Source organism: Echiichthys vipera, assembly GCF_963691815.1.
Source record: "Echiichthys vipera genome assembly, chromosome: 19".
Taxonomy (NCBI): Eukaryota; Metazoa; Chordata; class Actinopteri; order Perciformes; family Trachinidae; genus Echiichthys; species Echiichthys vipera.
This window is the reverse complement of record NC_139844.1, coordinates 11,693,150-11,720,128: the sequence shown is the minus strand read 5'-3', so window position 1 is coordinate 11,720,128 and position 26,979 is coordinate 11,693,150. Positions and strand designations below refer to the sequence as shown.

The following is a 26,979-nucleotide window of genomic DNA, read 5'->3' as shown; positions in this document are numbered from 1 at the left end:
AAAATGTACATTAATGTACAATTAAAGACATTTATTGACAAAAATACTTTTATTATTCTGGAAACAAAAGACGTGTGCTGTATAATTTTGATCATACAAAGAAAAAAAGACATTTCAAAAGAAACGATTATTTGTTTGCTCATGTTGCATGCAGCTGGAAAATAAGGCTATATACACATACACTGGGTAAATATATATATGTGTGTATATACATACAAACACACACACTGGAGATCAAAATTATAGAACAAATGATTAATACTTGGTTTACTCTGAAATATATATATATGTTTTTATTTTTTCAGAATTTGATAGAATATCAGCTGTGGCTATTCCATTGCTGCAGTAGCATGTTCTTTTAAAATAACCAAGGCACTTCAACAAAAACCTTTAATTCAGAAGAGAAGATTTCAACAATGTATTCTTCGGGTTATAGGATTCAATAATCAATAGGAAGTGTAGAGGCCGATGCTTTGAATGACTTCAGCAAAGGTTTTGTTCCTAGTACAGCAGTGGTAAAGCCTCAAGTTTTTCAGAATAAATGAAATACCTATAATTTGATCTCCAGTGTGTGTGTATATATTGAGATATATATATATAAAACATTATGTTGCATACAAATATAGAAAAGTGTTAACACTGTTTAAGTTAATTAACATCAGGCGAACATGTTTATTCAAGAAAAAGACCAAAAATATGCCTCAGTATATATTACTGCTTAAGTGTAAAAAAATGAAGTATTTACAGGTCAGACTCCACTCTGGGTAGTAATACATTCTTACGGATTTATCCTTAGCTCGTCGTGTTAACCTTCTGATCGGAAACGTTTGTAGTCCTCCAGCAGCGGTTGAGCATCTCCAATGACGTACCTCGCCCTTGAGCACTTGTCTTGCAGCTGCATAACAGAGCCTCTGGTAGAGCTGTTCCTCTGATAAAAATATTAGGGATCCAGTCCAGCAATTCTTTTCATATGATCTCAACATCCCACCTTTGTTGTAGTTTACTTGGATCAAGTGTTTTTAGAATCACTTGGTTTTTGTCGTAGTTATGGCCCCCTAAAACAGACATGTTTGCTCATTAATACATTAAGTATGCATAAGTATACTATAAGTTAAGTGTTACTCTTTTTTTGAGTGGGTGTTTTAATTACTGCAACTGGGATGAGTTCATCTTCCATACATATTATAACTGTGTATTATTAAAGATAAATTACGATGTATGACCACTTGGATCATGAGACATTTGTCTGAAGTCTGATTATATGATAATGTTAATATTTTGTTATTTCATTTGAAATATAATCATACGTAATGTCCAGAATACAATGCATTTTATAGTGCAGGGAATGGTAAACATGATTTAATCCACAAGGTGTCACTAATTGACAGTGATGCAAACAAAGTCCCCAGACAGAAATAACCAGGTTTCAGTTTAAGTGAAACTACAATAAACAAAAAGTTATAGGAGCAAGGTGAGTATTCTCACAGTGCAAACAAAACGAAAGTTATCAACTAATATACAGAAGTTATATCTTAAATAAGAGTAGTAGAGTAATGAGGTAATGAAATGAAATGCATCTTTCATTTAAAACAAACTGGGGATATACAGATATTTGAAGAAAACATAGAATCTTCTTTAACCTGAACATAAAATATATTGAAGGTTGACAAACTTTAATGTATCATTTAACCTTGAGATACGTCTGTCATCTTGAAAACATTTGGACATTTGGATCCTTGATGGTAAACTCATCCCAGCTGGTGCTAGTAGTACTCTTCAATGTAAATCATTAATACTATGTGTGTGATACTGAAGATGAATTGTACATGTTACGCCACGCATAAATGGCTCACCTTTGACATCCAGGACCAGATCAGAGCTGGGGGAGTAGCAGATCACGCCCTCAGGGGTGATGCTCCAGAGGTGGACTGGGTTGTCAGTCTCTGGGGTGAGACCCACTCGGCATCCTGCCATCATTACGCTGCCACTAGGACTCAGGCAGCACTCCTCCAGCAGCTGGGAACAAAGGGAGAGGAGTTCAGTGACATTTACTTTTTTCCCCCCTGAGACTAGGATGGGCCAGTGTTTAACAACTTACTGTCTATTATTTAATCAGGAAATTTCACATGGGTATAGACTTTATACCAGGATCAATAGACCAGTGGTCACACTGGTTGCAGCATGAGAAAATGTAAAAGAATGCTCTCTGAAGTATCCTTGGCATAGGTATAAAAAGGAATAAAAAATACAAGCATGTTAAGTTTAAGAATAGATTTTGACATGATTAAAACAGACTGCAGCACTGCCTGTCCCTGTTGATCACCTCGTCTTTAAACAAAGCATAACAAAACCACAGGTCAAACTTTTTAGTATTGTAATAAACGATGGTACCAGTACCTTGCAGTGGAGATGTCCATTCTGGTAGAACCAGATCTGCTCAAATCCATCATTCTCCTCCATTTCTTGGATCCGCAGCAGTTTGACTTCGTCCAAATCTCCGGTCACTGACATCATGAGCCCCGTCTGTCTGTTCCTTAAACGGAAGTGCACTCGCTTCTACTCAGAAAAAAGACATGACCAAATGCACAGGATCAGAGCTTCTGCTTGGTGAAAAACAGGGCTCACAATTTTTAGATATATGTTGGGATACAAAATATGTCTGTGCCAGCTTTTTCCAGTGAAAACCAAGCTGATTATGCCTCAACAATGACAATATTAGCCTATGTAAAGGTTGTAACTATAACAATGATACACTTTTTAAATTAATAGCATTTGTTTTTTTCCTCACACAGCTGTTAAGCATTAGTTAGGTCTGGTGTACATAAACAAAACAAGTGTTAAAATCATGTAGAGATTTTGTGATGCATGAAAACAAAAGCTGCCCATCGTGGAGCACCAGGACGTATACCTGTATAAGAGGCCGGAGGGATCCAATTTTCTGCCAGCTACTAAACTTGCGCCATTCAGGCACCTCACCAGGTTTCAGCAAAATCTGAGGACCCCGATAGTTGATTCCCTCATATAATACCCACCTGGGGATAAAGAAAAGACAAAAACACAGTTATGTTAGACCTGCTCCACTGCAATGAAACCAACACTACTTCCTGCTCATCTTTTCTCAGTTCAGTCAAAGATAAATACTGTTTACAATAGTGTTTCCTGTATTTAGAATTGTTGAGTCACAGTCTGCATGGACAAGAAGAAATGCCTTTTACTTCTTTCATTACTCTAAACAAAACATAAAAATGTTTATATCCATTGTACTGATGTCATAAACCCAGTCTAAGTTGTGACACTGGTGAGAACAAAGTTGTCTTTTGAACTGTAGCTGTATTCCTGAGTCCTCTCTTCAAAGCAGCCCCGTCCCAAAGTTAATCTTCTAAAATGTGCCTGGTTTCACGACCGTCCAATTTCTCTGTGACACTAAATGTTGCGTTTAAGTCGGATCTCAGTGGCCTCGGATCTCAGCCCGTTGTTTGGCTGATTGCCCGTCTGTCCTGCAGTAGGAATGTACCACTCCAGAGTCAGCTCTGGCACACTGTGAGCCCTTTATTTCGTCAGCATCGGTTCACACCTAAGGCCTGAATTTCACACATCAGCAGCAGGTTTCCATCATCACTCCATCTGTCAGTACTATCATACATAAGATTTGCAGACGCTGCACTCTGAATCCATCAAGCACTGTGTCTGAGCAAACAGGCCAAAACTGCTACCTATAGTCTTAAACAAAAATGAGTCCAGGAAGTATCTAAACTACTTGGAGAACAATAAATATTGATATTGCAAACATAGAGGTATCCACTGCCGATTCAAAAGATCACCACAACAGACAAGGGACAACTTCAATGTTGATTCCTCTATTATCTCCAAATCCTTCACCTTTAAGTCTAAGTATTTTGCGTTGTCTGTTGAGATTTATTGTTTCATTGCATGAGTGTGGTTCGCAAGAAGCAAAGATCTAAGCTTGAAAAAATATTTGACACATTGATTTGGCAGTTGATAAGTTTTCATTTGAAAGAAAACATTCAAATTAAATGAAAAATACAACAGGATTAGAAGTGGAGAATCAGCATGGGCCACTGAAGGATGTGTGAGTGAAGAATGAAGGATATTATTCTTTTTCAAATGTTCCTAGCAGAGAAAATGGCTTTGACAGCACAGTGGATTCACTCCCCAGTAACACACACACACACACACACACACACACACACACACACACACACACACACACACACACACACACACACACACACACACACACACACACACACACACACACACACACACACACACACACACACACACACACACACACACACACACACACACACACACACACACACACACACACACACACACAGAGGCTGTTATGCATGAACCTATCAAACTCACACCGAGAGGAGAACTCAGTGAAGACTGAGCAGCTGCTTTACATTTCCACAGTGGGAGGTACCAAGGTACCACGCAGCGGTTGAAAATGTACTCACATGCCTCCCTCCACCACCACAGACTGGACTCTGCTGCAGCCTCCAGCCAGCTGAAGGTTGACTGATCCCTCTGTCAGAACCACCCTCTTCCCCTTTAGACCGCCCCGCTCAAACAGAGTGATGGACGGCAGTGAAAACTCCTGCAGAGCGAGAGAGAAAGTACATTAAGGAATGGGGAGGGCGGAGAGCTGCAGGTTGAAGATAAACTTATTTTGAGGTACCCTCAAAACCAGCCTCACACTTTTGTGCACCCTGGCATTTGTTGAAGGATGTTGTAATGATGGAAGAAATACAATGTTAATTGAAGTGCTCTTTTAATACAACTATATTGATTGTAGCAGCTTTGAAAGTTTCCCTACTTTTAAAACAGTGCAACAATGGAATAAATCCTTGAAAACTTAATATCCAAATTCAAGGGTCTAATGGTGGACCACCTCTGAAAGGGAGTGGGTGTTAAAGGTGTTAAAATAATTAACAAATAGAAAATAAACTTACAAAGCCAACGGTCTGTAGTGACAGGATGGAGGAGCTCGCATTGACACATCCCATTGCTCTCAGGTCTGGGTAGCTCCCCAATTCTAACACATACATCCTGCCAGTGAAGTCCTGGCCTTCAAATGCCAGCCAGCTGAAAGTCATTTGCATAAACACACACACACACACACAAAATGAGACTTTTCTGGATTGAAGAAGAAATATGACCAACATTTAAAACTATTTGCATAATGTAGGCTAGGTGTCAATGTTTTAATTACAAGCTGGCAATGTGAGTTAAAATATTCATACTAGGCTCGGCAATTCATGCTTGAGGATGATCAATGTGTTCACACATATGCACAGGCAATATATCAAATTGATATGAATATTGCATCATAAATGCATTAAGATGTGCACTGTATCACAAGCTACTGCCCATAAAAATGCATTTGGTAAGTGGAGCAGAGAGAGCCTGTAGTAGAGTCCCAGAGATACTTTTGAAATATGAATAATATGCAGCTTCAACTGTTTCAAATCACCTTTGGGAAATCCAAAGGGGCTTGTTCCTGAAATCTGCTTCTGCAGAATGGTGCAGAGTCTTTCAAGAATCTATGATTCACCTTATATCTAATAACTGCATAGCAGCGTGATATTCTGTCCATTGTGTGCAGTATTACTCACCTTCCAGCCAGAACCTTGCATGAGGCCACAGAGAAGCTGTCCTGCAGGAAGGTCACACTGTCCTCCAGAGGGAGGACAGCACCTTGAAAACCTGGTTCAGAGAAAAGCTGCACCTGGGGCACACACAGCAAGACGAAAACCGTGAGTCATTGATGTGACTCACACACAGTTCATCTGATAAGATGGACACTATCTCAGCAGAATTGATGTGTTCTTTCATCCTTTTTAATTACCTTAAACTTGGCTGCATTCTCAAAATCATCCTGAAATTTAAACAAAAAGCTTAATGAGACTAATTTACATACACTGAACACACAAAACAAGTAATCACCAATAAAAACAATAATAAAAAAAAGAACAGTAGCCTCACAGAACATGTGAGTTGCTGGTCTGTAAACGGCCTCAGTTAGGTAGTTAGTTTGTTTTATTGTGTTATTTTGGTGTTTTAAAAGGGTTAGAAACTAACACATCTAACAAGCAAACTAACTCAGATTTTTCCCTACTCAAACACACCTGTTTTGGATGATTATCATACTCTTGACAAGCTTCAGTTGCTTCATCTGCAAGCAGTGTTAGAGTCTGGAGAAGCCTAAAACCTGCAGGGCAGTAGCTTTCTAGGAACAGGGTTGGGTACCCCTGTTCTAAATAAAGCGTACACTTAAAGTGATAATACATCTAGCTGCTGCCCCCGTCCACAGCAGTGCATTTCTTCTGCACCTGCTTCTCCAACCTGAGGGCGTGCCGACTGCCATCTACTGTAGGTAATACACTGACTATGAATAAGTACCACATACAACCCCACTTAAAAAAACCTTTGCTCTAAAAGGTTACCTGTCATTCCTTTCATTATGTTCTGTAGGATGTTCATACTAAACATGACCAAAGTTTCAAATAATGAGGTAAATGTGTATAGGAGTAACCGGAATGAGCAGATCTGCTCAGTATTCAGACTGCTGTCCACACTTTTTTTCCTACTATTTAGGCAGTCTGACGTAAATTCTTTGCACATTTTTTCAAGTACGGTCATCTGCTCCAGGCACAGCATCTCACATCAGGAGACGCACCACTGCTTCACCAGTATGAAGCCGGATTCCTGGCTAGGCTGATGCTAAAACACGAGACTTTTCCATCTATAAAGGGCCATGTTGAGGGTGTACATGAGCAGCCATGAGCAGTATGAAAAGAATAAAGTGTTTTTTGAACATTAAAGCATGTAAACGTGTTCTCATAGAATCACAAAATAAAACTATGAGCCAGAAAACGGGTATAATAGGTACCCTTTAACACAAGTGTTGCTGCAATACTGCGGCCGACTTTACATGAAACCTATGTCTGTCTGTCATCATCATTTGAAATCGAAGTAGCCTCATGATGACTCTTTGTGGTTCAACATGTTTTCACTTTTAGAAGAATGACAAGTATTTTCCACTTTGCACGGATTAATTTACTCTCGCTTTGCGTGTGAGTCATGCTGGCAAAGACGAACGACTGCATAAAGGTTTGTTTGTCCCTCCAGAGGTTCCTGCCCTGCTGGGTCACATGCAATGAAACCACTGTGTTAACCAACCAAACTGGGACTACCAGAGGAAGTGAGGATACAGCAAGCCCTTCAAAAAAACTTTACATTTATGAATCATAGAGTAGAAACACTGTGATTATCTAAAGCTCTAAGATCTAATTATGCAGCTCAGATAAACACTCTGGCTGCTAGTTACAGGACAGCCGGTCTAATAATCAGAACAAAACATCAAGTCACTCTGAGTAATTGCTCTTACCAGCACGACAGGCATGACCGAGGCAACCCTGGGCTGTAGCGCCCCCCAGTCCTCTGGGCTTCCATACAGGCCTTTCTCCAGAATGTAGCACTCACCACAAAAACCTGGCTCCTCAAACACAACCCAGCTGAGAGAGAAAACAAAAGGAGGAGAATAATCATCACCATCGCCTCTCTAATCTTATCTTAATTAGTAGAGAAACAGTCTTTTGCTAACAAAACCCCATAATATTTCACAGTGACCTAGTCAAAGTGTTGTTCATTTATCATGTATGTCAACGATTCTTGTTCAGAGTCCAAATTGATAATTGCTTCCCGCATGATAGCATTTCAGTTATGTACTGCATGTAAGGCAAATTGGGCATGTCTTGGGTGGCTGCTCAGTGTGTGTTGATGTGGATGCCTCTGGTATTTCTGCTCCTGAGACAGGCCGGGACTGTGATCCACAATACAAACAAGCCTCTCTCAGCAATGCTAAAACAACACACTGAGCCAATCAGAGGCTCAGAAGGAGCAGCGAGACTTGGGCGAGGCTGTGCAATCTAATAACAGGCTAGCAGTACAGCAAGAATAACCCTTCAATGTAGTGAGAGTCCTGCCTCCTAAAGGACGAAATGTTCCACTCAACATTATTCACCATTTTGTTTGTCTCTCCCTAGGGTAGCAGCGAGCCGCATGTTCTGCATTTCATTATTCTGATTTAACTAATTATTCTTTCATTCTTTCTCTCTGGTTCTGTTTACTTTTGCATTTTTTTCAGCTGATCATAGCATAAAGAAATGGATATAGAAACAAAATAGGGAACACACTCATTACTAGAACCTTCTACTTTATATTTATAGTATTTAATAATATAGACGATGAGACAAAAACTCCAACCAGACATTCTTTGTTTACAGTGTTCAGACTTCTAAGAAGTCCGCTCCCCACACCCAGACTCAATTTTACATTTATTCCCTCTACGGAAGGGTGTGGCACAGAATGCTCTGACAAGAAATTAGGTGTGGCAGACTAAACATTAGTGAACAAGGTAATCTGTTTCGACCTGTCAGCATGGGCGCGGCAGATTTACCGCTACGCACCTGAGCTGCAGAGAACAGTGATAAACTGCACAAGACTTCACTGGGACTGTAGCCTGAAATAATTATCAGGTTAAAACATCTTTAAACAAGCACTGCACTGTACTCTTTCATTCGTAGAAACCTTAAGTGTTGCATTGGAAAGACAGCTGTGGAGTTCCAACAACGAGACCAATTCACTTAAGCAGGAGATACAATGATCCTGTGAAGTATTATTTCACATTACCGCTCACACAACAATGAAGGTAACAGGGATACGTATAATACTTGTCACTTACACGCCACTGATGACATCAACCGACTGCGTCTTCACACTATAGCCTGTGTCATCCATGTTAAAAACGGGCACTGTGAGGTCAATGTTCATGCCCAGCTCACCGAAATGTCTTTCACTGAACATTTTGAGGTGTGGAGACATGAAATCCTGTAGAGAGAATAAAAACGAATGAAAAACTGACGATATATCACCAATGAACATAGTCAAAAGCCTGAGCCGCGTGTTTGCTTTCACCAACCTTTCTAAGTAAATATTTCCAAAACCACCAGAGTTTTCACACACAAAAAGTCAAATCTGCCACACTGACAGTGAACCCCAGGGATAGACTAAATAATATTTTCTTGATTTCAATTTCTGACTGATACATTTGCTCGATGAACATTACTTGTCAGAATCAGTTTATGTTACAGATGTTGTTTTTCTGTCTAAATAAGTCTTAACCTTGATCTTCATATTCTTGCAAGTATAAAATAACTTGCTTCTTTGTTTTGCCCATGTGAATTAGATTCATTTAATTCAACTAATTTAACTTCATTTTACATGTTTCCACTCAGACATGTGCAGTCCTCTGTAGTGGCTCTGTGCACTGTCAGCGGGACCCGCTCCACAGTTTGAGAACCACTACTCCAGAGTTGGAGTAGTGGGCCTCTACATCTGTTTATCCCCAATTTTAAGATTTGAATTGGTTTATAAATGATCAGGCCATCCCACAGTCAGCAGTGACCAGTGCTAATAAAGAGAAGTTTATTCCCTTAGCACAGCTTCATAAAACAAAGCTTTATTGACTCATTTGAACATTATATTTACTTTAGTTCAACACTTTTTTTTAAATTAATCAATTATCCAATGTAAACTAGCAAACCTTCTCTCTGATATGTAATAGAGGTTTCCCTGTTTGCAAACAACACTCTATCAATAGTGTGAGTTTATGTGTATTTTCCATTCTGACAAGAATAAACTTTATTTTTTTAGTTGGGGGGAGCACAGAATGCTTTCCATTTCTGAAGACTAATTCTGGCCTTCACAAACCCATGGAGGTCGAACCATAATCTAAACATTACACCACAGCTATTTTACGAGACACACAGATGTATTTTAAGCTAACTTTGGTCACGCAAAGGTGTTTAGTACGGTACTCACAGAGAGTATAGGTCGCAGTGACAGGAGCTGTGCTGAGCCTCCCCAGTCGCTGCAGTCCAGGTATTCTCCTTCCTCCAGGATGTACTGCTGACCCTCAAACCCAGGCTCGCTGTAGCCCACCCAGCTGGAAGGAAAGAAGTGCAGCCATGTTGCTGATTAGAGCTGTATTTGAAGATCGTGACTGCATTACATATCCCCAAAATCACCATCTGGCACCAAAGTTAGTCCGATAAGAGAAGAGGGAGAAGTAGGCTTTAAGACTTACAGTCCTCCAATGATCTTTAAAGAACCCACAGACTTCAGGTTCGTTGAGTCAAAGTTTACTCCATCCGTAGTTATGTTGCCTTCACTCTCATAAAAGCTGAAAACATCACAGTCAATTTCCAAACAGGCGCCGTCAAGGTCTGGCTTTTCATATAAGACAGCCTGTAATAAAGAAAGGACAAGAAGAAGAATTCCTTTATTAGAATTTTCACTCTATTATTTTTCATGTTACACACACACACACACACAGGCCTGAAATACACACTCATGCACAGACAGGACCTATATACATGCAACCAAAGGAGAGATGTTAGAGTGAGGGGCCTGCCAGTGACCGGCGCCCCGAGCAGTTGGGGGTTCGGTGCCTTGCTCAACAGCACCTCGGCAGTGCCCAGGAGATGAACTGGCACCTCTCCAGCCACCAGTCCACACTCTGTTCATGGTCCACACAGGGACTGGAACCAGCAACCCTCCGGTTCCCAGCCCAGTCACCTATGGACTGAGCTACTACCGCCCCCAAGGCTTATAGTAAACTGATTGACCATAAACTGCTCTTAAATTCAGTGCTGCCCTTTCCGTTCCCTTTATTTGTATTAAAATGAACTTGATTAAGATTAAACTTGAGAGATTTTGAGATAAAAAACAAAACAAAACAAAACTTCTTTTCAAATATTTAAGGTATATGTGGGTAATCTTTTAGTTGTCTATGAGTGTACCACTTGGGCTCAATGTGATCACAAATGAGATTAGACTGCAGGTCTAAAAATGATGAGCATTTGGTAACTTTAGAATTTGCAGATTTAAAATAACATTTTATTAACGTAAGGCAACATGCAAATGAAGTTAAATGTAGAATGGTATACGATCCTACCTTGACTTCATTAGGATTCTCCACTTTGAAACCACCCTGGAACAGAGACATCTTTATCAGCAACCATTTTCTCCTCCAATTAAATGTACAATGTAAAAAGTGAGATAATCAGCAATTACGCAAATCTATTATGCATTTCTATTTTCTTGGAGGTAATCACAGTTCTGTTGAGGTGTGATAGGGAACAAAGAAAATGAATAAAATACACAGAACATGCTTACTTGAACTTCTGCCCCTGCCCCATAATTAATGCCAATTCCCACATTGACTGCCTTTGTACATTGCCACAGACAGGATTTTCACATCGGGAAAATTGCCATTACTTAGTCACAATAGTGAATTAATGAACAGGGAAAGTGTGCTCTTAAAAGTTAGTTATATCGTATTAATTGTACACATGGTTTAACAAGCACAGTCACTGATAGAATATGGAAAAGGAAGGGTTGAATGGAAACAAAAAATAAAGTCTAAATCCATGTGAGGCTGACTTTAGCATGCTCACAATGCCTGCTGAACATCCATAATGTTTCTGATGATCACCATCTCAATTCTGTTGATTAGCGGGCTAAATTTTATTAATGAGAATGAAACACACTTTACAGCTGAGGCTGAGGGAATGCCATTATTTTTGTTTGCATTTGGTCATCAACCATATAGCATTACAATTCATCACAAGAATTTGTGTACAAAATGTCATGGCAATCCATCCACAAATGTGAACCTTATGAAGGAGCTAAGGGAAAAGTCTGGACTTTAAAGGTCTAATGTAATGCTAGTTTTCAGGTTTATACTTGTATTTTCGTGTTTATACTGTATTTTGGTTTCTACTTGAACATGTTTACATGCTTTAATGTTAAACATATTTCTTTTTATACTGTCTCTATGAATGTACCTGTTCACTCTTTCTCTGAAAATGCTCCATTCAAGTGCACACACACACACACACACACACACACACACACACACACACACACACACACACACACACACACACACACACATACATATATATCCCAAAAAATGTGTACACAAAGCCTACACAATGACACCTGCAACAGTCGCTGAATTGAGAGCGACCATTGAATGTGAACACACAAATACCAAGGGAATTGTTTCCCGATGTGTGTGATTCTATTGCTTCAGGTTGTCAGCAGTGTCTGGACCAGAACAGACGTCAGTTTGAGAACAGGCAGTGACAAAACAATAAGTTATGTTTTAAATTATATTACATTTTGAAAATTAAATGAATTTTGAAAACAATAAACACCTACTTAACAAATATTTATGCTTTTTTGGGACACCTATATATATGTATATATATATATATATATATATATATATATATATATATATATAGTATTGTTGTAACATCACAACCTTATAGAAATCCTGACGCCTCGTTGACCTATCACGTGATAAGGCTTCATCCTCTGGGAACCATGAATGTTTGTACAAAAATTTGTGACCTATCCATCCAACATTTGTTAAGGAAATTGAATCTGTACCAAAGTGGCGGGCCGACCGACAGTGCCATAGAACCACAACACTAGTGTGGCTAGAAATAGCATACACAACACAACACATATCTTTCATCAACTATCCTGTGCAGTGTAAATTAGATATTGCATATAAATACAAACCATTTTAAGTGGTCTAAGAGATCCAACAAAGGGTGATGGGAAGCCCCAGGTCTCAGGAAAAGGGTACTCTCCTGCCTCCAGCACAGTTAGCATGCCCTGGAACCCCGGGTCACTGAACACCAGCCACCTGCAGGAAAGAGGGACACCCACATTGCATGTTAATGATCCCTAACTAAGCCTCTTGGCTGTTTTAAAAACAACGTGATTCATGACCTTGCATGCCTTGTTGCTTTTATGAAAGTAATGATGGTCATAGAAAAGAACAAACTCACAGATACTTGTTTTTCCACATGTTATTCAGCAGCTACAGGCATGATTGGTCATTTTGCTCAGTACATTGAGTATTATTAGATCAGGTCAGTGTTTTAATGAGATATTTCATGTCAGACATGGGTCATCCAACTGCAACAGAAGAAACTGTAGAAAAACATATCTTGGAAGGGCATGCTTCAGTTCAAAGAATTTTCTTTTACAATTCACTTTTAGCGTGGGCAACCTTTGGTGGAACTATGCCCCAACCTCTGGCATTTTGATCCATTATGTGGTGCAACACAGTGACTCGTCAGTCACGTGCGCCTCTGGCAGAAAACATTAATCCTTATTCAGTCAGTGCTGAGGAAGTGATACCAAGAACTGATGTCAACCTAATGACTCTGAATAACAAGAGCCAACGAGTCAGTTTGGTCAGTGAAATCAGCTGAGCTAGGTTACACTACATTTGTTTAGGATTTAGTTTGGCAGAGATGTTGAAAAATGCTAAAATAATCACTGAATAGTCACATTTCTATCTTATTCTAACAATAGCCATGTGATAAACTGTCATAGTCCTCAGAGCCAGGGCACACAATGTCCTTTGTACAGAAACCTCTCACGTGGAAAAACATTCTCAAAATTCTTTGCCAAATTCTCTCTACACCTTTGTCTGTTTCTCTCCATCCAGTCTCCACCTCTCCACTCTGCTTTCCAAGTGCCCACACACCCACTATTTTCTGACATGCAACGACAGGACAGACATTCCTGAACGAGTGAGAGCCAAACCACAGACTTAGGCAAACACTGAGCAAAGTAGTAATGGTTATTATCTCACAGCTATTTGTCAAAGGCAAACACTCGGAACATCCTATGAAAAAAACACAACTTTACGTTGAGCACAACGGGCAAAATTTCCAACATTTACACTTCTACTTGGTCTGTCAGTCATTAGCGATAGACTCAAATTATTACATTCTCATGAGATACACTTGATGCTTTGTTTCTACAAAGCAATGGCACTAGTTCTTCCTTCTTTAGTGCCTTAATGGATTGCATTTCAAATAAAGTCTAATTTGCAGACAGCTACCTTTCTACTACTCTGATCAATCACAACAAGTTGACCATGTGTCTTGCTAATGATTTGATTTTGTCAGCCTGTTCATTATTGTCGCACATGCTCTACCAGATGTCAGTTGCAATGATGTGAATGATTGTTTTGCACAGCCACACTTACACCCCAGAGTGCACTTGGATGGATGCAGTGCTCAGCGGGACGCCAAATGAGCCCGTCTCTATTATGTCATCATGGTATGGTGTTACTCTGCCGCGGCCCTCTGGTTCAGTAAACAGATCGATACAGGGGAGGTTGTAATCCTATAGGGGGGGGACAAAAAGCATTATTAACAGGGCCAATATTAGGCTCAATTCATTTCGTTGCAATGTAGGGCCATGTGAGCCAACTGAGTATTTAGCAGATGCACTCACCCTGACAGCAAGTCGAATAGAGCCAATGAGCATTGGTGGATGGTTCTGTGGTTCTGTCTCCAGCCCAGGCTCTGCCCACACATTTGTCAATTCAGTGCATCCCTCCTCCAAGGCGATGGTGCGTCCCTGGAAGTCAGGCTTCTCGTAGAGCACCCAGCTTTAGGGAAAACAAAAAGTGTAATGATAAAGCTAGAGACAGATAATTACATGATGGAAAAAAGAGGATAAATATACAGTATGTGGTATATAAGTGTCTTAAAGCAATACCTCAATATTTGGGGAAATATGCATATTTGCTTCCATGCTAAAAGTTTGATTAGAAGATTGATTTGAATTTCATATCTTTCCCAAAAGTATGGGGCTATAGCCAGCAAACGGTTCATTTAACTTGGTATTAAAACTGGAAATAGTTGGAAACAGCTAACCCGGCTCCGTCTTAAGGTAACAAACCTGTCTACCAGCACCTCTAGAGCTCTCTAATTAACATGTTATATCTTGTTTGCTTGATGCGTGCAAAAATTGGTTTAATGGGGGTTATGTGCCCATACACAGTAACACAGAAATCTCCACTGGCTGTCTGACAACCTCACTGTGGACAGATATATGGGATTGGTTTCAAACTTCTCGTCTAACTTTTGGCAGTAAACTGAACAATTCACTCAAATTTTCAAGCAAGAAAAAAGTGTAGTTCATCAACTAATGGCCACATCATTATAAGGCCATTTCTTAGCTGCAGAGGTTTTTTTTAAATGTATAAATATGTGAGAAGTTATGTAACTATTCCTTTTGCTATTTCAGGCAGAGCAACATAGAGATCTAGGTTGGCTGTCAAGGGTATTCAGTGGAGTTTTTGACAACACGAGCATGCGATACAGATTTCACACAATCCCACTGATCCAGAGGAGGCAGTAACATGTCAAGAAACGCAGCAATGACCCAGCAGAGGAGAAAAGGAGATTGGTAACAAGTAAAGATAGGTTTTAAAAATATTTCCTGATTAAGGACATGCATTCAACACATTTGCCACACCTCAAGCTGAATGTTTTTACAGGGTAACTTCTTTTAGGGAGAAAGTGTGAGAGGGGATATATAATAAATAGTGAGGACCGCACTCTCAATGCTGATATTTCATTAAATTAATAGCATATCCAGGAGCCTTAACAAGCCACACTGGCATACCATAACCACTTGCTGCTAATCAGAGCTACACTTCAGTGCACATTTTCTTCCAATCGTCTGAAGGTTCATGTTGAATGTTGCTACTTACCATCCTCTAACAGTCTTCACAGAAATGAGAGGCGAGAACTGCAGAGAAGTAGCATTTGCTACGTCCCCGTAAATCTCATGCGCCTGGCCACTGAACTGAGCTTTCTCAAACAACACGATCTGTGTGGAGACATGAGGGCTGATGTCAAAAAGATCAACACATTAAGAAAAATAATAAATGCAATGTATTCTTACTCCATCCTGTTAAATTCCATTAGGAGCTCTGTGAGTGAGTGAAAGACCTAAGGGCATGGCATTTTCCCTCAATTCTCTTTTATGCTATAGTAAAAGCATATTTATGTTCCTCTAAAAGCACGAGCAGGGATACAATTACTTGAACCACCAGGGCGAACTGCGAATGTAATGCATCACTTCAAAAAAGAATTTAAAATGGCCAACACAAGTTTATTTAACCTGGCTGTCAATAACTCTCTCTGAGCTTTTATTCTAAAGCTTTCAACAAATCTACTCTTTAATATGTGTGTTGTTAATACAAGTCATGACAGAGAATGCCCAGCACGGCTTAAGCTGAAGATAGACTCAATTAAAGCAATGTGTGAGCAAGAAACTGGAAATGTTGAGCACCAGGGAAATATCTCTACTAATGAAGTCGTACAATAACGCAGAGCCACAAGTGTTGCACTGCATTGGCAGCACTAAAAAAATCCACGATTTAATGAGATCCAGCTGAGTATTTGCACTAGACTGTTTTTTTTTATTCCATTGTTTACCCCCAAGAAAACCATATGAAAAGCAGATGTTTCTACAGAACAGAGAGTTGTCTGTCCAGAATCTCTCTACATCTTGTTTCTATTGAATGTGGGCAAAGCTGTGCCAACTGTACCTTTCCAGGGCGCTTGTGAAATCCCTTGACAGCTCTTATCTGGAATGCAAAAACAGATTTTTCATTGCGACAGAGACCGCATACTATTGCAAACATCCATACAATGCTAAAATTAATCTGCATTTGTTTGTGCAGCAGCTTTGTGCCTGTTGAATGTCTCGACCTTTCACTTTACACAGTGGGTCCATGGAGACTGCACATATTGAATTTGCATTGAAGCACAACACTAGTAGGCACGGCCAGCAGGAAAAAGTGTTGCTTAATACAGTATGCTTGCAAAAAAGCATGTGTTTGGCATCTATAAATGGCAGCTAAAGGGAACTGAACAACTACAGCAACTTAAACATTTTAACATCAAGTTGGTAACAATTATGATTGATATTTTTTTTTATATATTGCTTGTTTTTTTAAGCTTAAGTCAAGCAAAATAACCTTGGCTTTGGCAAAACAAGCAATTTCAATATTCCAAACTTGAGCTTGGGAGAGTCGTGATGATATTCTTTCACCATTCTGATGCTTTACTGACCAAACACTTAACTATGTAATTGGCATTAATGTTTATGTTTAATCGGTAACTTACATTGAAATAGAAGTTACATTATTCTAGCCTTGTGAGACCATCCTGATCTCGGGAACTCCATTGTATTTTAATCACAGAGGGTCTGGTAGAGTGCGGCCGAGAAAATTTGAAGCCGTTTTTCAAGCGAACGTCCAATCAGCATTGGTTTTAAGTGTGACGCAACGAGAAGCTACTGTTCGGTGTTAACAGCATGGCGGCTTCCACAGACGAGATGAGCGCAGCTATCGAGCAAGTTTAATCAGATTTAGAGCGTATTCCTTCTCTGAAAGGAGTAAAATACGGCACTGGAGGCTTTTCTTAGAGGAAAAGTTTCTTATATCTTTTACCGACATGTTGTTTACTTTCTGAGCTTTGCCTTGACGCTCTGTTTATACGTCATACGCTTTGTTGATCTGATTGGTTGCTTTGGCCCATCTATCACCAATATAGGTGGTGATGAACAGTTGTTTTTTTTCCAATGAGCAAGCAGTATTTCCACCCCTTCCCAAAAGATCTCCAAAAGACAGATATGCTGAGCAAATGCAAATCAATCCATCTGGCGGAGTCAGGTTAACATTGTTCAACTGAAATTTGCTGACTGGCAAGCATACAATTCAACATTTATTATTATTAACAGAAATGTACGATCATAAATGGCCAATGAATTGGAGCTCTACTTCCCCCCTATAATTACCAAATAACACATTTTTTTGATTCAGAAATTTTTTAGATGTAAAATAAAGCATTAGGAGTGTTTAGTCTACAGTTCGCTTGCCTGCAAATGATGATACCAGATTGCAAACAGTGTTTAAAAACAGGTAGATGGTGCCGTTCTAATGGAAATGAAGGATATAAATAGTTTGTAGCCCTCCTCCCAGTGCAGCAAGAGTCTAAGCTCAAACACTACACTTCAAAGAAATGTGCAGCTTTATTTTTTAATACTCAACTATAAAGTTATCCATTGCACACTTACATTTTTACTAAGTACCGCCTGTGGCTGAGCTGGAGACTGCTTAGGCTCAGGGACTGTAGGGTGTGTGATTGGAGGAATCTCAGGAAAACATGGAGGAACAGCATCAGGAAACTCTGGACCTGGTCTCACGGCTTCACCTCCAGAGGCTGGAGTTGCCATTTTTCCAATAACCTGATGTATAACAAAAAAAACATAATGTGTGTATAAAAGTTGTTCCTTGTGCCTCCTACTTGTAACCCAAAAGATGGCTGTCGTTAATTAGAGACATGTTAAAACACCACACTTGATTTCACTTGAGTATTTCCTTTCATTAGGCAATTAATACTCTCTTGTTGATTTTATTAAAACGTAGATTACTTGTCTGTTGTCTGTGAGATCTCTGTGTTATGAGGACAACTTCTTGAACATTCTTCACATATTTAATTGGTGAAAATAACATACAGAACAACTAACCTCAGTTTTGACTTGCTCCTGTCCTGGTATGCCCTGTACTGGTTTAGCTGGTTCCCGGGGGAGGTACTTCTCTAAATAGTCAGGCAGCTTGATGTCGTTAAAGGAGGGAAATGGAGGGCCTGAGTCACTGACCACAGCCTGGGCCTCTTCTCTGCTGCTCAGGGCCAGAGTGTCTTTGAGTGGAGCTGTGGCAGTCGGACTGGATGTTGGCTGTGATAAAGGTGAAGGGCTTAGCTGGGGTGATCCGCTAGGTGACACTTCTCCAGAGCTGGTGCCTTCTGCCTGCGTTTGAAATTCATTCCTCTTCCCTCTGAAGACGGAGGAGGAAAGGCTGCTGAGGACACAGCTCCCCTCCAAGCGAGACTTCACCTTGACTTGGCCATCTTTGTCTTCCTTGACATCCTCCTCATCTTGGACAGGGGTACTGTCTCTGAGGCGAGAGTGAGTGTCCAGGCTATTGAGCAGAATGCTCCTGTCTGCCAAGCTAGCCCTGGCAGGCTTCAGGCCAGATTTTGTCTCCTTGTTCTGTAACATAGCCAAGAGGCCAGGGGGTGTGTCTACAGTGAACTTATTCTCCTTCCTCAGGCCAAACTTAAACTCCTCTGGGTCGAACGTCTTCTCAAAGCGGTCCTCCCTGATGGCAGGCATGGCGAATGGTGGCTGAGGAGGCCGAAGTTGGCTGTGTTTACGTGGTGGGAGGGAGAAAGGGGCGCAAAGATTCTTGATTTTTTCAATAAAATCATCATCATCTAGATCTCCAGAAGTGTCCAAAAGATTGCTCTCACTCCCAGAAGAGCTCAGTTTGGGCACTGGGATTTTCAGCTTCCGCTTGGGAAAGTCCACATCCAGCCAACTAGAGGGGGCATCCTGCTGTGTTACAGAATCGTCTTTGCTTAGTCCCCGTGGCAAATGGAGCTTCTTCTTGGTTGAAGACTGTGTTGACTCTGGGATGGGCTTATTAGCCTGTGGGGAAGTGGGTGCTTTCGGAGATTGCCTCTGCTTGTTATTTACCAATTCCTCTTTAACTGTGTGGAGTTGTGGATGCAGAAAGATATCACCATTAGCAACAGGTGAAAGTTCAGTAATTGGCAGATGGTCGGCTGTCTTTTTTACTACATTTAATATGGGGCTTGAAGCAGCACTGTCAGAGGGGCTCTGTGCTATTTTTGTGCCCTTGAGTGAAGTGATATCACTTGTGCTCTCTGTAATTTGTGTTTCCTTACCCTGTCTAGGAGCTGGTTTCATTACATTTCCTGAGACTTTGACCTCCGGAGGCACTGATTTGACAGTTAAACCTTTTTTCTCATCATCCTGCCCTGCTCCCTTGCTGCTCACAGATTTAGAGACATAAATAGGAGTAGACCCTTTCACAGATGATTCTTTTTCTGACATATCCGTCTGTGCAGTTATCAGAGCTGGAGGTCCATCAGCGGCTTTTACTGTCACTGTCTCAGCTGCTGTAGTTGCTTTGGTAATATGCTTTGAGAACTGAACATCATTAGCTCCATGTGCACATGAGTCATCCGGTGAATTCCCTGTTTTTTCCACTGATACAGAATGAGGCTGTGGTTTTGCTGCAATCACCACTGGCGTTGTCTCTGTTCCAGGGCTTTCTGTAGTCTTTGTTAATATTTTGGGAGGCACATTTGTTGACTGCTCTCTTTTTGATGCCACTTTCTCCCTCTCAGTCACACTCACAGCCTCATTATTCTGGCTGACAGCACACACATGTTGTTTGTGAGCAGAGAGATCCGGAGATGAACTGGTCTTTTCTGAGGAGGGAGAGACTTTAACCGTTTGTGCCTCATCTTTATTTTCATCATCTCTCGCAGCTTTCCCCTCTGTCCCTGAGACACCTTGTCTGCTGTCTGAGACCTTGGTTTTTGTGGTCTTTTGATCTGAATGCAGGAGCTGCTGTGGTGTTTCTTCGTATTTCTTCTCAGTTTGATTTGTTTTTTCGCCCTCCACCTTTTCTAATCCCTCCACGTCTTTCCTCTTGGTGTGATTTTTTTGTTCTAAGTCCTTGCTATGGGTCGTTTGCCCTGTGTCCTTTTTATTTGGTTCCCTTACTCTGACTTTACTTCTTGATTCAGAGTGCATTGACAATTCTTTTTCTAATTTGGGATCTGCAGCAGGTGGCTCTTGCTTAATCAAAGCGTTCTTCTCAGTGAGTCGTTCAACTGCAGGTATAGGGGGGGATGCAGAGGTTTCTTTGCTGTCCTTGTTGGCCTTTTCCTTTTCCTTTCTCTCTGTGAATAAGCGGCTGTGTCCGACTGCCTTTTCATCCTTTTGGGGTAAAAAAACAGGATCCTTGTCAAAAGGGGTCTTTGTTCCACTGCTACAAACAGCAGTATCAGTATCTTTGTTGGCAGAGGGTTCAGGTAATCCCTCATGCCGGTTGACCAGTTTGTTAATATTCTCCTTTTTAAATGAAAACTCTAAAGGTTTCTTCTGTTTGTCTACGACCTTTAATTCATTCTTAAATGCTTTCTGTTTGGCATCAGGCAAAGACTGTCTGTCTGATGTGTTTCCTTGGGCTTTATCAGATGGTAATGAGACTTCCTTTGTCACCTGTCTGGGGGCAGAAGCAGCCTCCTCTGTATTATCCATGTGTTGCTTTATTGCAGTGAGCTCCGGCTTAGTTGTAGAGCAGTCTGATCTGTTTTCACTATTTGGGCTAATGGGACTGGTTGGTTCCCTACTTTTTCTCCTTTTCGAGCGGGAGCCCGTCCTGCTAGGGCCTTTGAACTGTGGGCTTATGCTATTAGTAAGTTCCGCAGAATCAACCGGCTCTTTAGATGGAATATCTGTTTCAACTCTGTTGGGTTTTATCCCCTGTTCTGCTGCTTTTGAGGCCACTGTGTTGTTTGTTTTGGAGTCTATTGGTTGTTCTTCAGGAATGGAAATCTTTACCCCTACAGCAGTGGGATCTCGTCCGTCTGGTTTTGTTTTTGTTATCTCTGACTTTGCTTTCTGTATTTGCTCATTAGTATCCCGTTTACCCTGATCGTCCAGTTCCGGTGACTTTGATGCAGCAACTGCAGAAGACGAGGTTGGTCTTTTAGATATTCCTGTCATGAATGGCTTTTGAGGCAGCGCTGGCCTGTCCTGTCTTTGAGATGTCTCTGCGAAGTTCCTCGCTCGCTCCTTGATTGTCATTGGCTTCTCCCTGCCAGGTGATGCAGAGCTGGATCTAGCCGTGCCATAACGTTCAGCTGATCTTGACCTCTGGTCTGGCAACACATAATCTGATTGCGGCTTCTCCGTGGCTTTCCTGACTGGAGAGACATCAGCGCTTCTCGGAGTTTTGGAGTTCTGCTTGTTGACCCCCGCTGCAGGGTGCTCAAAGAGACTGATTTTATCTGCAATGCGGCCCACGACTGCCTTAGGCTCCTCATCAATATTCTTCAGCTTGTTTAATCTGTGTATGATAAGAGGTTAAGGTTTGAATTCAAACACACACTTCATATTTTGTGACTTTAAATTAAACTTGTGCAACAATATGCACAATATCAGACAAATGTTAGTTTAATGTTTGGGTGAGTTTAATCTGAGCTTTTATCTGGACTGTATTTTACAGTGTCAATCCTGAAGTACAGGGCTGTACCTTGTGTTATGAGTCACACCATTGTTTCTCTGTGGCTACACCTGTGATATTCCACCCATAGCGGCGCACACATTCTTTTAACAGCAATTTCACGTCAGACAAAAACAGGGAGGTTAAAATGTCTGCTAATGTTAAATGAACATTAGTTGTAAAATAAATAAATAAATAATAAACAGGGTATTTTAAGTGAACATATTATTAAAAGAGTTATAAAAAAAGAAAGACAGATTGTTTCAGTCATTGACCAAACACAAACTGCTATATGGCTATATTTAACCAATCACATTTAGGCAAAGACTTACCTGGCATCAATCTCTGCCTTGGGCTTATCCATTGCTTCACCTTTGTTATTCTTTAACGCCGCCTTCAATTCCTGGGCGTCTCCGGCTGGACTTTGCTTAGGCTTCAAAGGCACATTTTTTGTAAAAAGCTTCACCTCACTCCGAGAAACTTTCATACTCCTGCGTTTGGACTCTGGTGTCTCTGTCTTCCTCTCTACTTTGTAAAAACTGTCATCCTCCATGTCTGCAGCTGCAACAGACGAGGTGGAACTTTGAGGCACTCCTATTATGTCAAGCTTTTTACGCAGCACTGGCCTGTCCTCTCTTTTAGATGTCTCTGTGAAATGCCCACGTTTGGACTCTGGTGTCTCTGTCTTCCTTTGTACTTTGTAAAATCTATCATCACCCTCCATGTCTGCGCCACCATCAGCCAGAGTGGTTGCAATGACTGAGTTTGAGTCCTGGAAGTTGTCCAACTGCTTGAATGTATCAGGACAGGAAGTCTTACTCTCTGCTCCTTCAGGTGAGGCCTGAGAGGTGGGGTTGTGCTTGGAGGAGGAGTTTACCGATGACTCTCCCATGTCTGTCTTTGGACTTTTGCCCGGAGGACTGGTCACTGAGTTATCTGATATAGGGATTCCCTCTGGAACAGGTTGAGTGTTGGGAGGCATTTTTTCCTGGGGGCTGTTCCCTTCCTCTCCCTGAGAGTTTTTCCTGACTTTCCTTCTGGCTGCGTTTTTACGCCCCATGCTGTCGGCCTCTGTTTCTTCTTCAGGTTCAGGCTCTGACTGTGAGTCTTTATGTGATTTCAATGACACTCCCACAAGGGCACTGTAATAATTCTGTGCCCCAACAGCAGGCCTCACATTTGTACTTTTGTTCTCTGCACTCGTTGAACTTGAGCTCAAATCAAAACTTGGTGATGACTTTGCCTTGACTTGCAGGTTCTTTTTTGTGACTTTGGTGTGCACAACTTCCTGTCCAGCACTGGTATTTTGGTTGGAGTGAATCACACTGGTCTCCTCCAGGTACACATGGAGCTTCCTGCCCGCCGTGGCCTGTGCTTGTCTTTGGGCCTGAGGCTGTGTGTGTGCACGGTCAGAGTCCCAAACCACTCCCTGCTCATAAGAGGAAGACAGATGTGTCAGATGGCTGGCATTCTTCTCAAGATTCCCACTTGTTGAAGTACTGTTGCTGCTCTCCTCCCTCTCTTTGCCGTGCCCAACTCTCTTCTTTCTGCACTCCACAAACTCCTCCTCTTTTGGACCTCCTTCTGCTTTCTCAGTGCTGCTCACAACGGAGCCCTCTCTGTGGGCAGACTGCTTGGCGTCCCTGTCTCTGGAGAGATTGGGATAGGAGCTCTGTTCCCTCTCCTCCTCCCACTGTTGTTCCCTTGCCCGGAGCCTCACAGACGTCTCACTCTCCTCTTCTCCCTCTAACATAAGAGTCTGATCGCTTTTTGGGAAAGCATGTTCAGTGGGACTCTTTGGACTCTTTCCCCTCCAAGGAGAGAGCCAGCTCCCGATACGACCCAAGACCCCAGTGCTCTGCTGCTCCTCAGGGCCCTCAGACTAAATCAAAGCAGAGAATAACTCACATAAATGTCTGTATGCACATGCAGTCAGTGGCAGTTAATAAACATGCATATTTCAAATGAATATGCGCAAACCTTAGCTGAGCTGACAGTTGTGACACGTGGTAGTACAAATATCATAACTTGCCAATGAACAAAGGAAGGGAGTGCAGGCTTGGGATCTAAAGTAAATATAAGTAAACGTTTGTTCAGGGCATTTTTAGTATGGCCATGCATCTCTCAGCATAGCAAATACATGCAGGAGTGCTTATAACCTGAAAGCTTACCGTAGAAAATACCATATCATTCAGATTCTTTATGTAGGTTGTGAACATGATTTTGGTTTAGAACAAAAACTCCTAAAGAGCATAAAACAAAACAAAATCATTCCACCAGGACAAACAATAGCAGAGTGAAAAAGCAGAAATGATCACCAAAAAAGATATTCTGCCAAAGTGATAGATCCATCCTTATGCCTCTAACGTTGAGAAATTATTTTTGGCAGTAAAGTTTCAAGTTCAACTCACCCTCAATTAGACATAGAAGAAAAGTTTTCGTCCCAATCCAAAATATACACTTCTGTCAGTTTGTATCTGCACTGAGATGCATGTCAAACTTTTGAACATGTTCAGTCTTCAGTCCTCCGTGCAGTAAAGCGTCCACAACCGGGCAGACTGGCACCGCAGATATGGGCGCTATAAAAGTTCAGCGCACGCAGCCGGTGGAAAAACGATGCCTTCACGTGCTCCTCGTAAATTCCCGATACCAGTGTTTCTATGAGGCTGGCGAGTCAACTCAGGTGTAATTGTATGACTGTCTGCTTTCAGCAATGATTGAGAATATTTTACCCTCTGAGTTGAAACACAAAAACTACATATAGGCCTACTTCAACAACTCAAATTAAAATCACAGCAATAAAAGTGGTGGAATGTAACTAAGCACATTGTATTGCTATAAAACAAGTATTGCTAGAAAATACAGATTCAAGGTACTTGTACATTACTTGAGTATTTACAATTTAAGCAACTTTATGTTAAAATGAGCAAAACCTCAAACAACTACTGCAGTAAATTGTAACATACCATATGCATTACTGCAGCAGCAATATCAATCCAAAACATCATATACAATAGACAAATAACATGTGGTGTACATACTATGTTTGTATGCATGTGCATTTCATGTAGTGTTACTGTCTGTACATATCTACTGATGTCTGTCTCTGTATTACTTCATTATACTGTATCTGTATGTGTTGTGCTTTAAAAACTAAGCAGCAGAGACAGCTTCACTCCATCACTGCAGGAGGTTAAAGAACAAGTATGGATTTACCTGTTTCATTTAATGCATTCATTAATAGGTCTACATCATTACCATAATGACGTATAATTAAATAAAATAGTAGTAGTGGGATTCATAATTATTCCCACAGGATGCTAAACAATGATGTGTAGGGACATCTGAACGTTGACACATCGCTGCTTTGCACCTGATGTATCAATGTTCCACTTGGCTGCCAAATATGGGAGACACACGCAAATTTTCGTAGCAAAGAACAAGTCGGCTCATAAAGTACAGAAACTTGATGTTTGAGTAAAGAAAGCAGCATGAAAACTCATGCCAAAGTAGGTCAAAAATAGACCCATTGTGTCTAACATTAAATACATAAACAGGCTTCAATATTACAGTTTGAAGTGAGATCACTGGTTTGCTTAATTGCACCTCTTCCAGCTCGATGATGTGTTCTCAGAATTCCTACACCTTTTTCAGCACTTGAAGGCAGCAAGAGGCCGTGTCCAAACAAACTTTTCCAGGGGAAATGACGCACTGACTGTGTGGGTTAAGAGCCCGTTGAATTCGGTGCTTGGCTTTCGAAACCTGCTTGCTCTTGTTTCATTTGGCGGGCAGCTCAAGTCAGTGTTTCCATGCCGCTTCACCCAGGAATTTAACCCTCAAACTGCCTTTTCTCTCTGTACACAACTAGAAGCCTGATCATTTACAGTATTTCTTTTTAATCAAATAAAGGAATCATGGCATGACAAAACGTTTTAATAATGGCCTACTTTTTAATTTATTACAATTTGCCTTCAAGGCTGGGAGAGGTGCTGCTAATTCTTCCTTAAAAAGAACCCCAAATGTCTAATTTTTTAGACATTTAAAGGTCCTTTTTTTAGCCCATATTAATAGGGGATGTCAGTGTTTTCATAACACTTCTTTTTTCTTGATGTTCAGAGGTAGGCTGGGCTTTGCCCTTAAGTGTTTACATATGAAATAAAACTTACAGAGAGATAATTACACCCTCTAGTCTAATTTGAAAAGCTTTCTGACAGGCCATGCAATCCCTATGAGGTCTGACAGGTTTCTACACAAACTGCAGCTCCATGAAACCAAAACAAACAGTGGCCCTCAAATAGTCCATCTGAAAAGCACAAGCCCATTTCATTTCTCCACAAGTACGTCACCAGAGACAAGAGAGCGAGATCTTACCATGATTACAGTGTTTCTCCTGCCGTCTCGGGAGTAAACCGGTCAGATGCAGCCCACTGCAGAATAAAGCCTCTCAGTTCACCGCCGCCTCTGTGAGGTAACCTGTTCCTCCTCACACCGAACAGGGGAGTCTGCAACACACTGCCTGCCTAATTAATATTTAGTGCTGCTTAAAATAAGAAAATACCAATGCTTACTCGACGCCAGATGTCATTGTGAATGCAGCTTTACAAGTGTCATTTTTGTTTTCCATTGCAGGGCTGAGGCTCAGGTGGAATCTGCCCGGGCCAGGTAACACACCCTGAGCCTTGGAGCACGTCGACACAGTCAGCTAGGGCGGTTTATTGTGCAACTTTGTCAAGGCTACAAAGAGACAACAGGTAATCTTTTACTCCACGGTTGTAAGATTTTCCCATATAGATATAAATACATATAAAGGATAGTCCATGAACTTCACTTTTATTGTCTTAATCAAATACTCTGCATATTGCCAAGTTCTGGTTGTTTTG

General features: G+C 41.0%; 1 protein-coding gene across 2 annotated transcripts; it reads right to left on the bottom strand.

Annotated features, from left to right (window-relative positions):
* Nucleotides 1-16: 16 nt before the first annotated feature.
* Nucleotides 17-26,733, bottom strand: LOC310961654 (uncharacterized protein). Of its 2 annotated transcripts, none has more exons than XM_083933807.1 (22): nucleotides 26,471-26,733; nucleotides 22,432-23,981; nucleotides 18,523-21,943; nucleotides 18,070-18,240; nucleotides 16,538-16,576; nucleotides 15,695-15,813; nucleotides 14,428-14,584; nucleotides 14,177-14,316; nucleotides 12,691-12,817; nucleotides 11,051-11,086; nucleotides 10,181-10,341; nucleotides 9,916-10,039; nucleotides 8,777-8,922; nucleotides 7,421-7,547; nucleotides 5,879-5,908; nucleotides 5,646-5,758; nucleotides 4,983-5,115; nucleotides 4,488-4,627; nucleotides 2,909-3,032; nucleotides 2,398-2,556; nucleotides 1,854-2,016; nucleotides 17-1,055 (listed from the first exon to the last, which is right to left on the bottom strand). In XM_083933807.1, the coding sequence occupies exons 1-22, from the start codon at nucleotides 26,471-26,473 to the stop codon at nucleotides 967-969; spliced, it is 7,272 nt and encodes a 2,423-aa protein (XP_083789933.1). In that variant the 5' UTR covers nucleotides 26,474-26,733; the 3' UTR covers nucleotides 17-966. The 2 variants fall into 2 exon arrangements, with proteins under 2 accessions (XP_083789933.1, XP_083789934.1); XM_083933808.1 differs by lacking the exon at nucleotides 26,471-26,733 and adding an exon at nucleotides 24,511-24,928.
* Nucleotides 26,734-26,979: the final 246 nt, after the last annotated feature.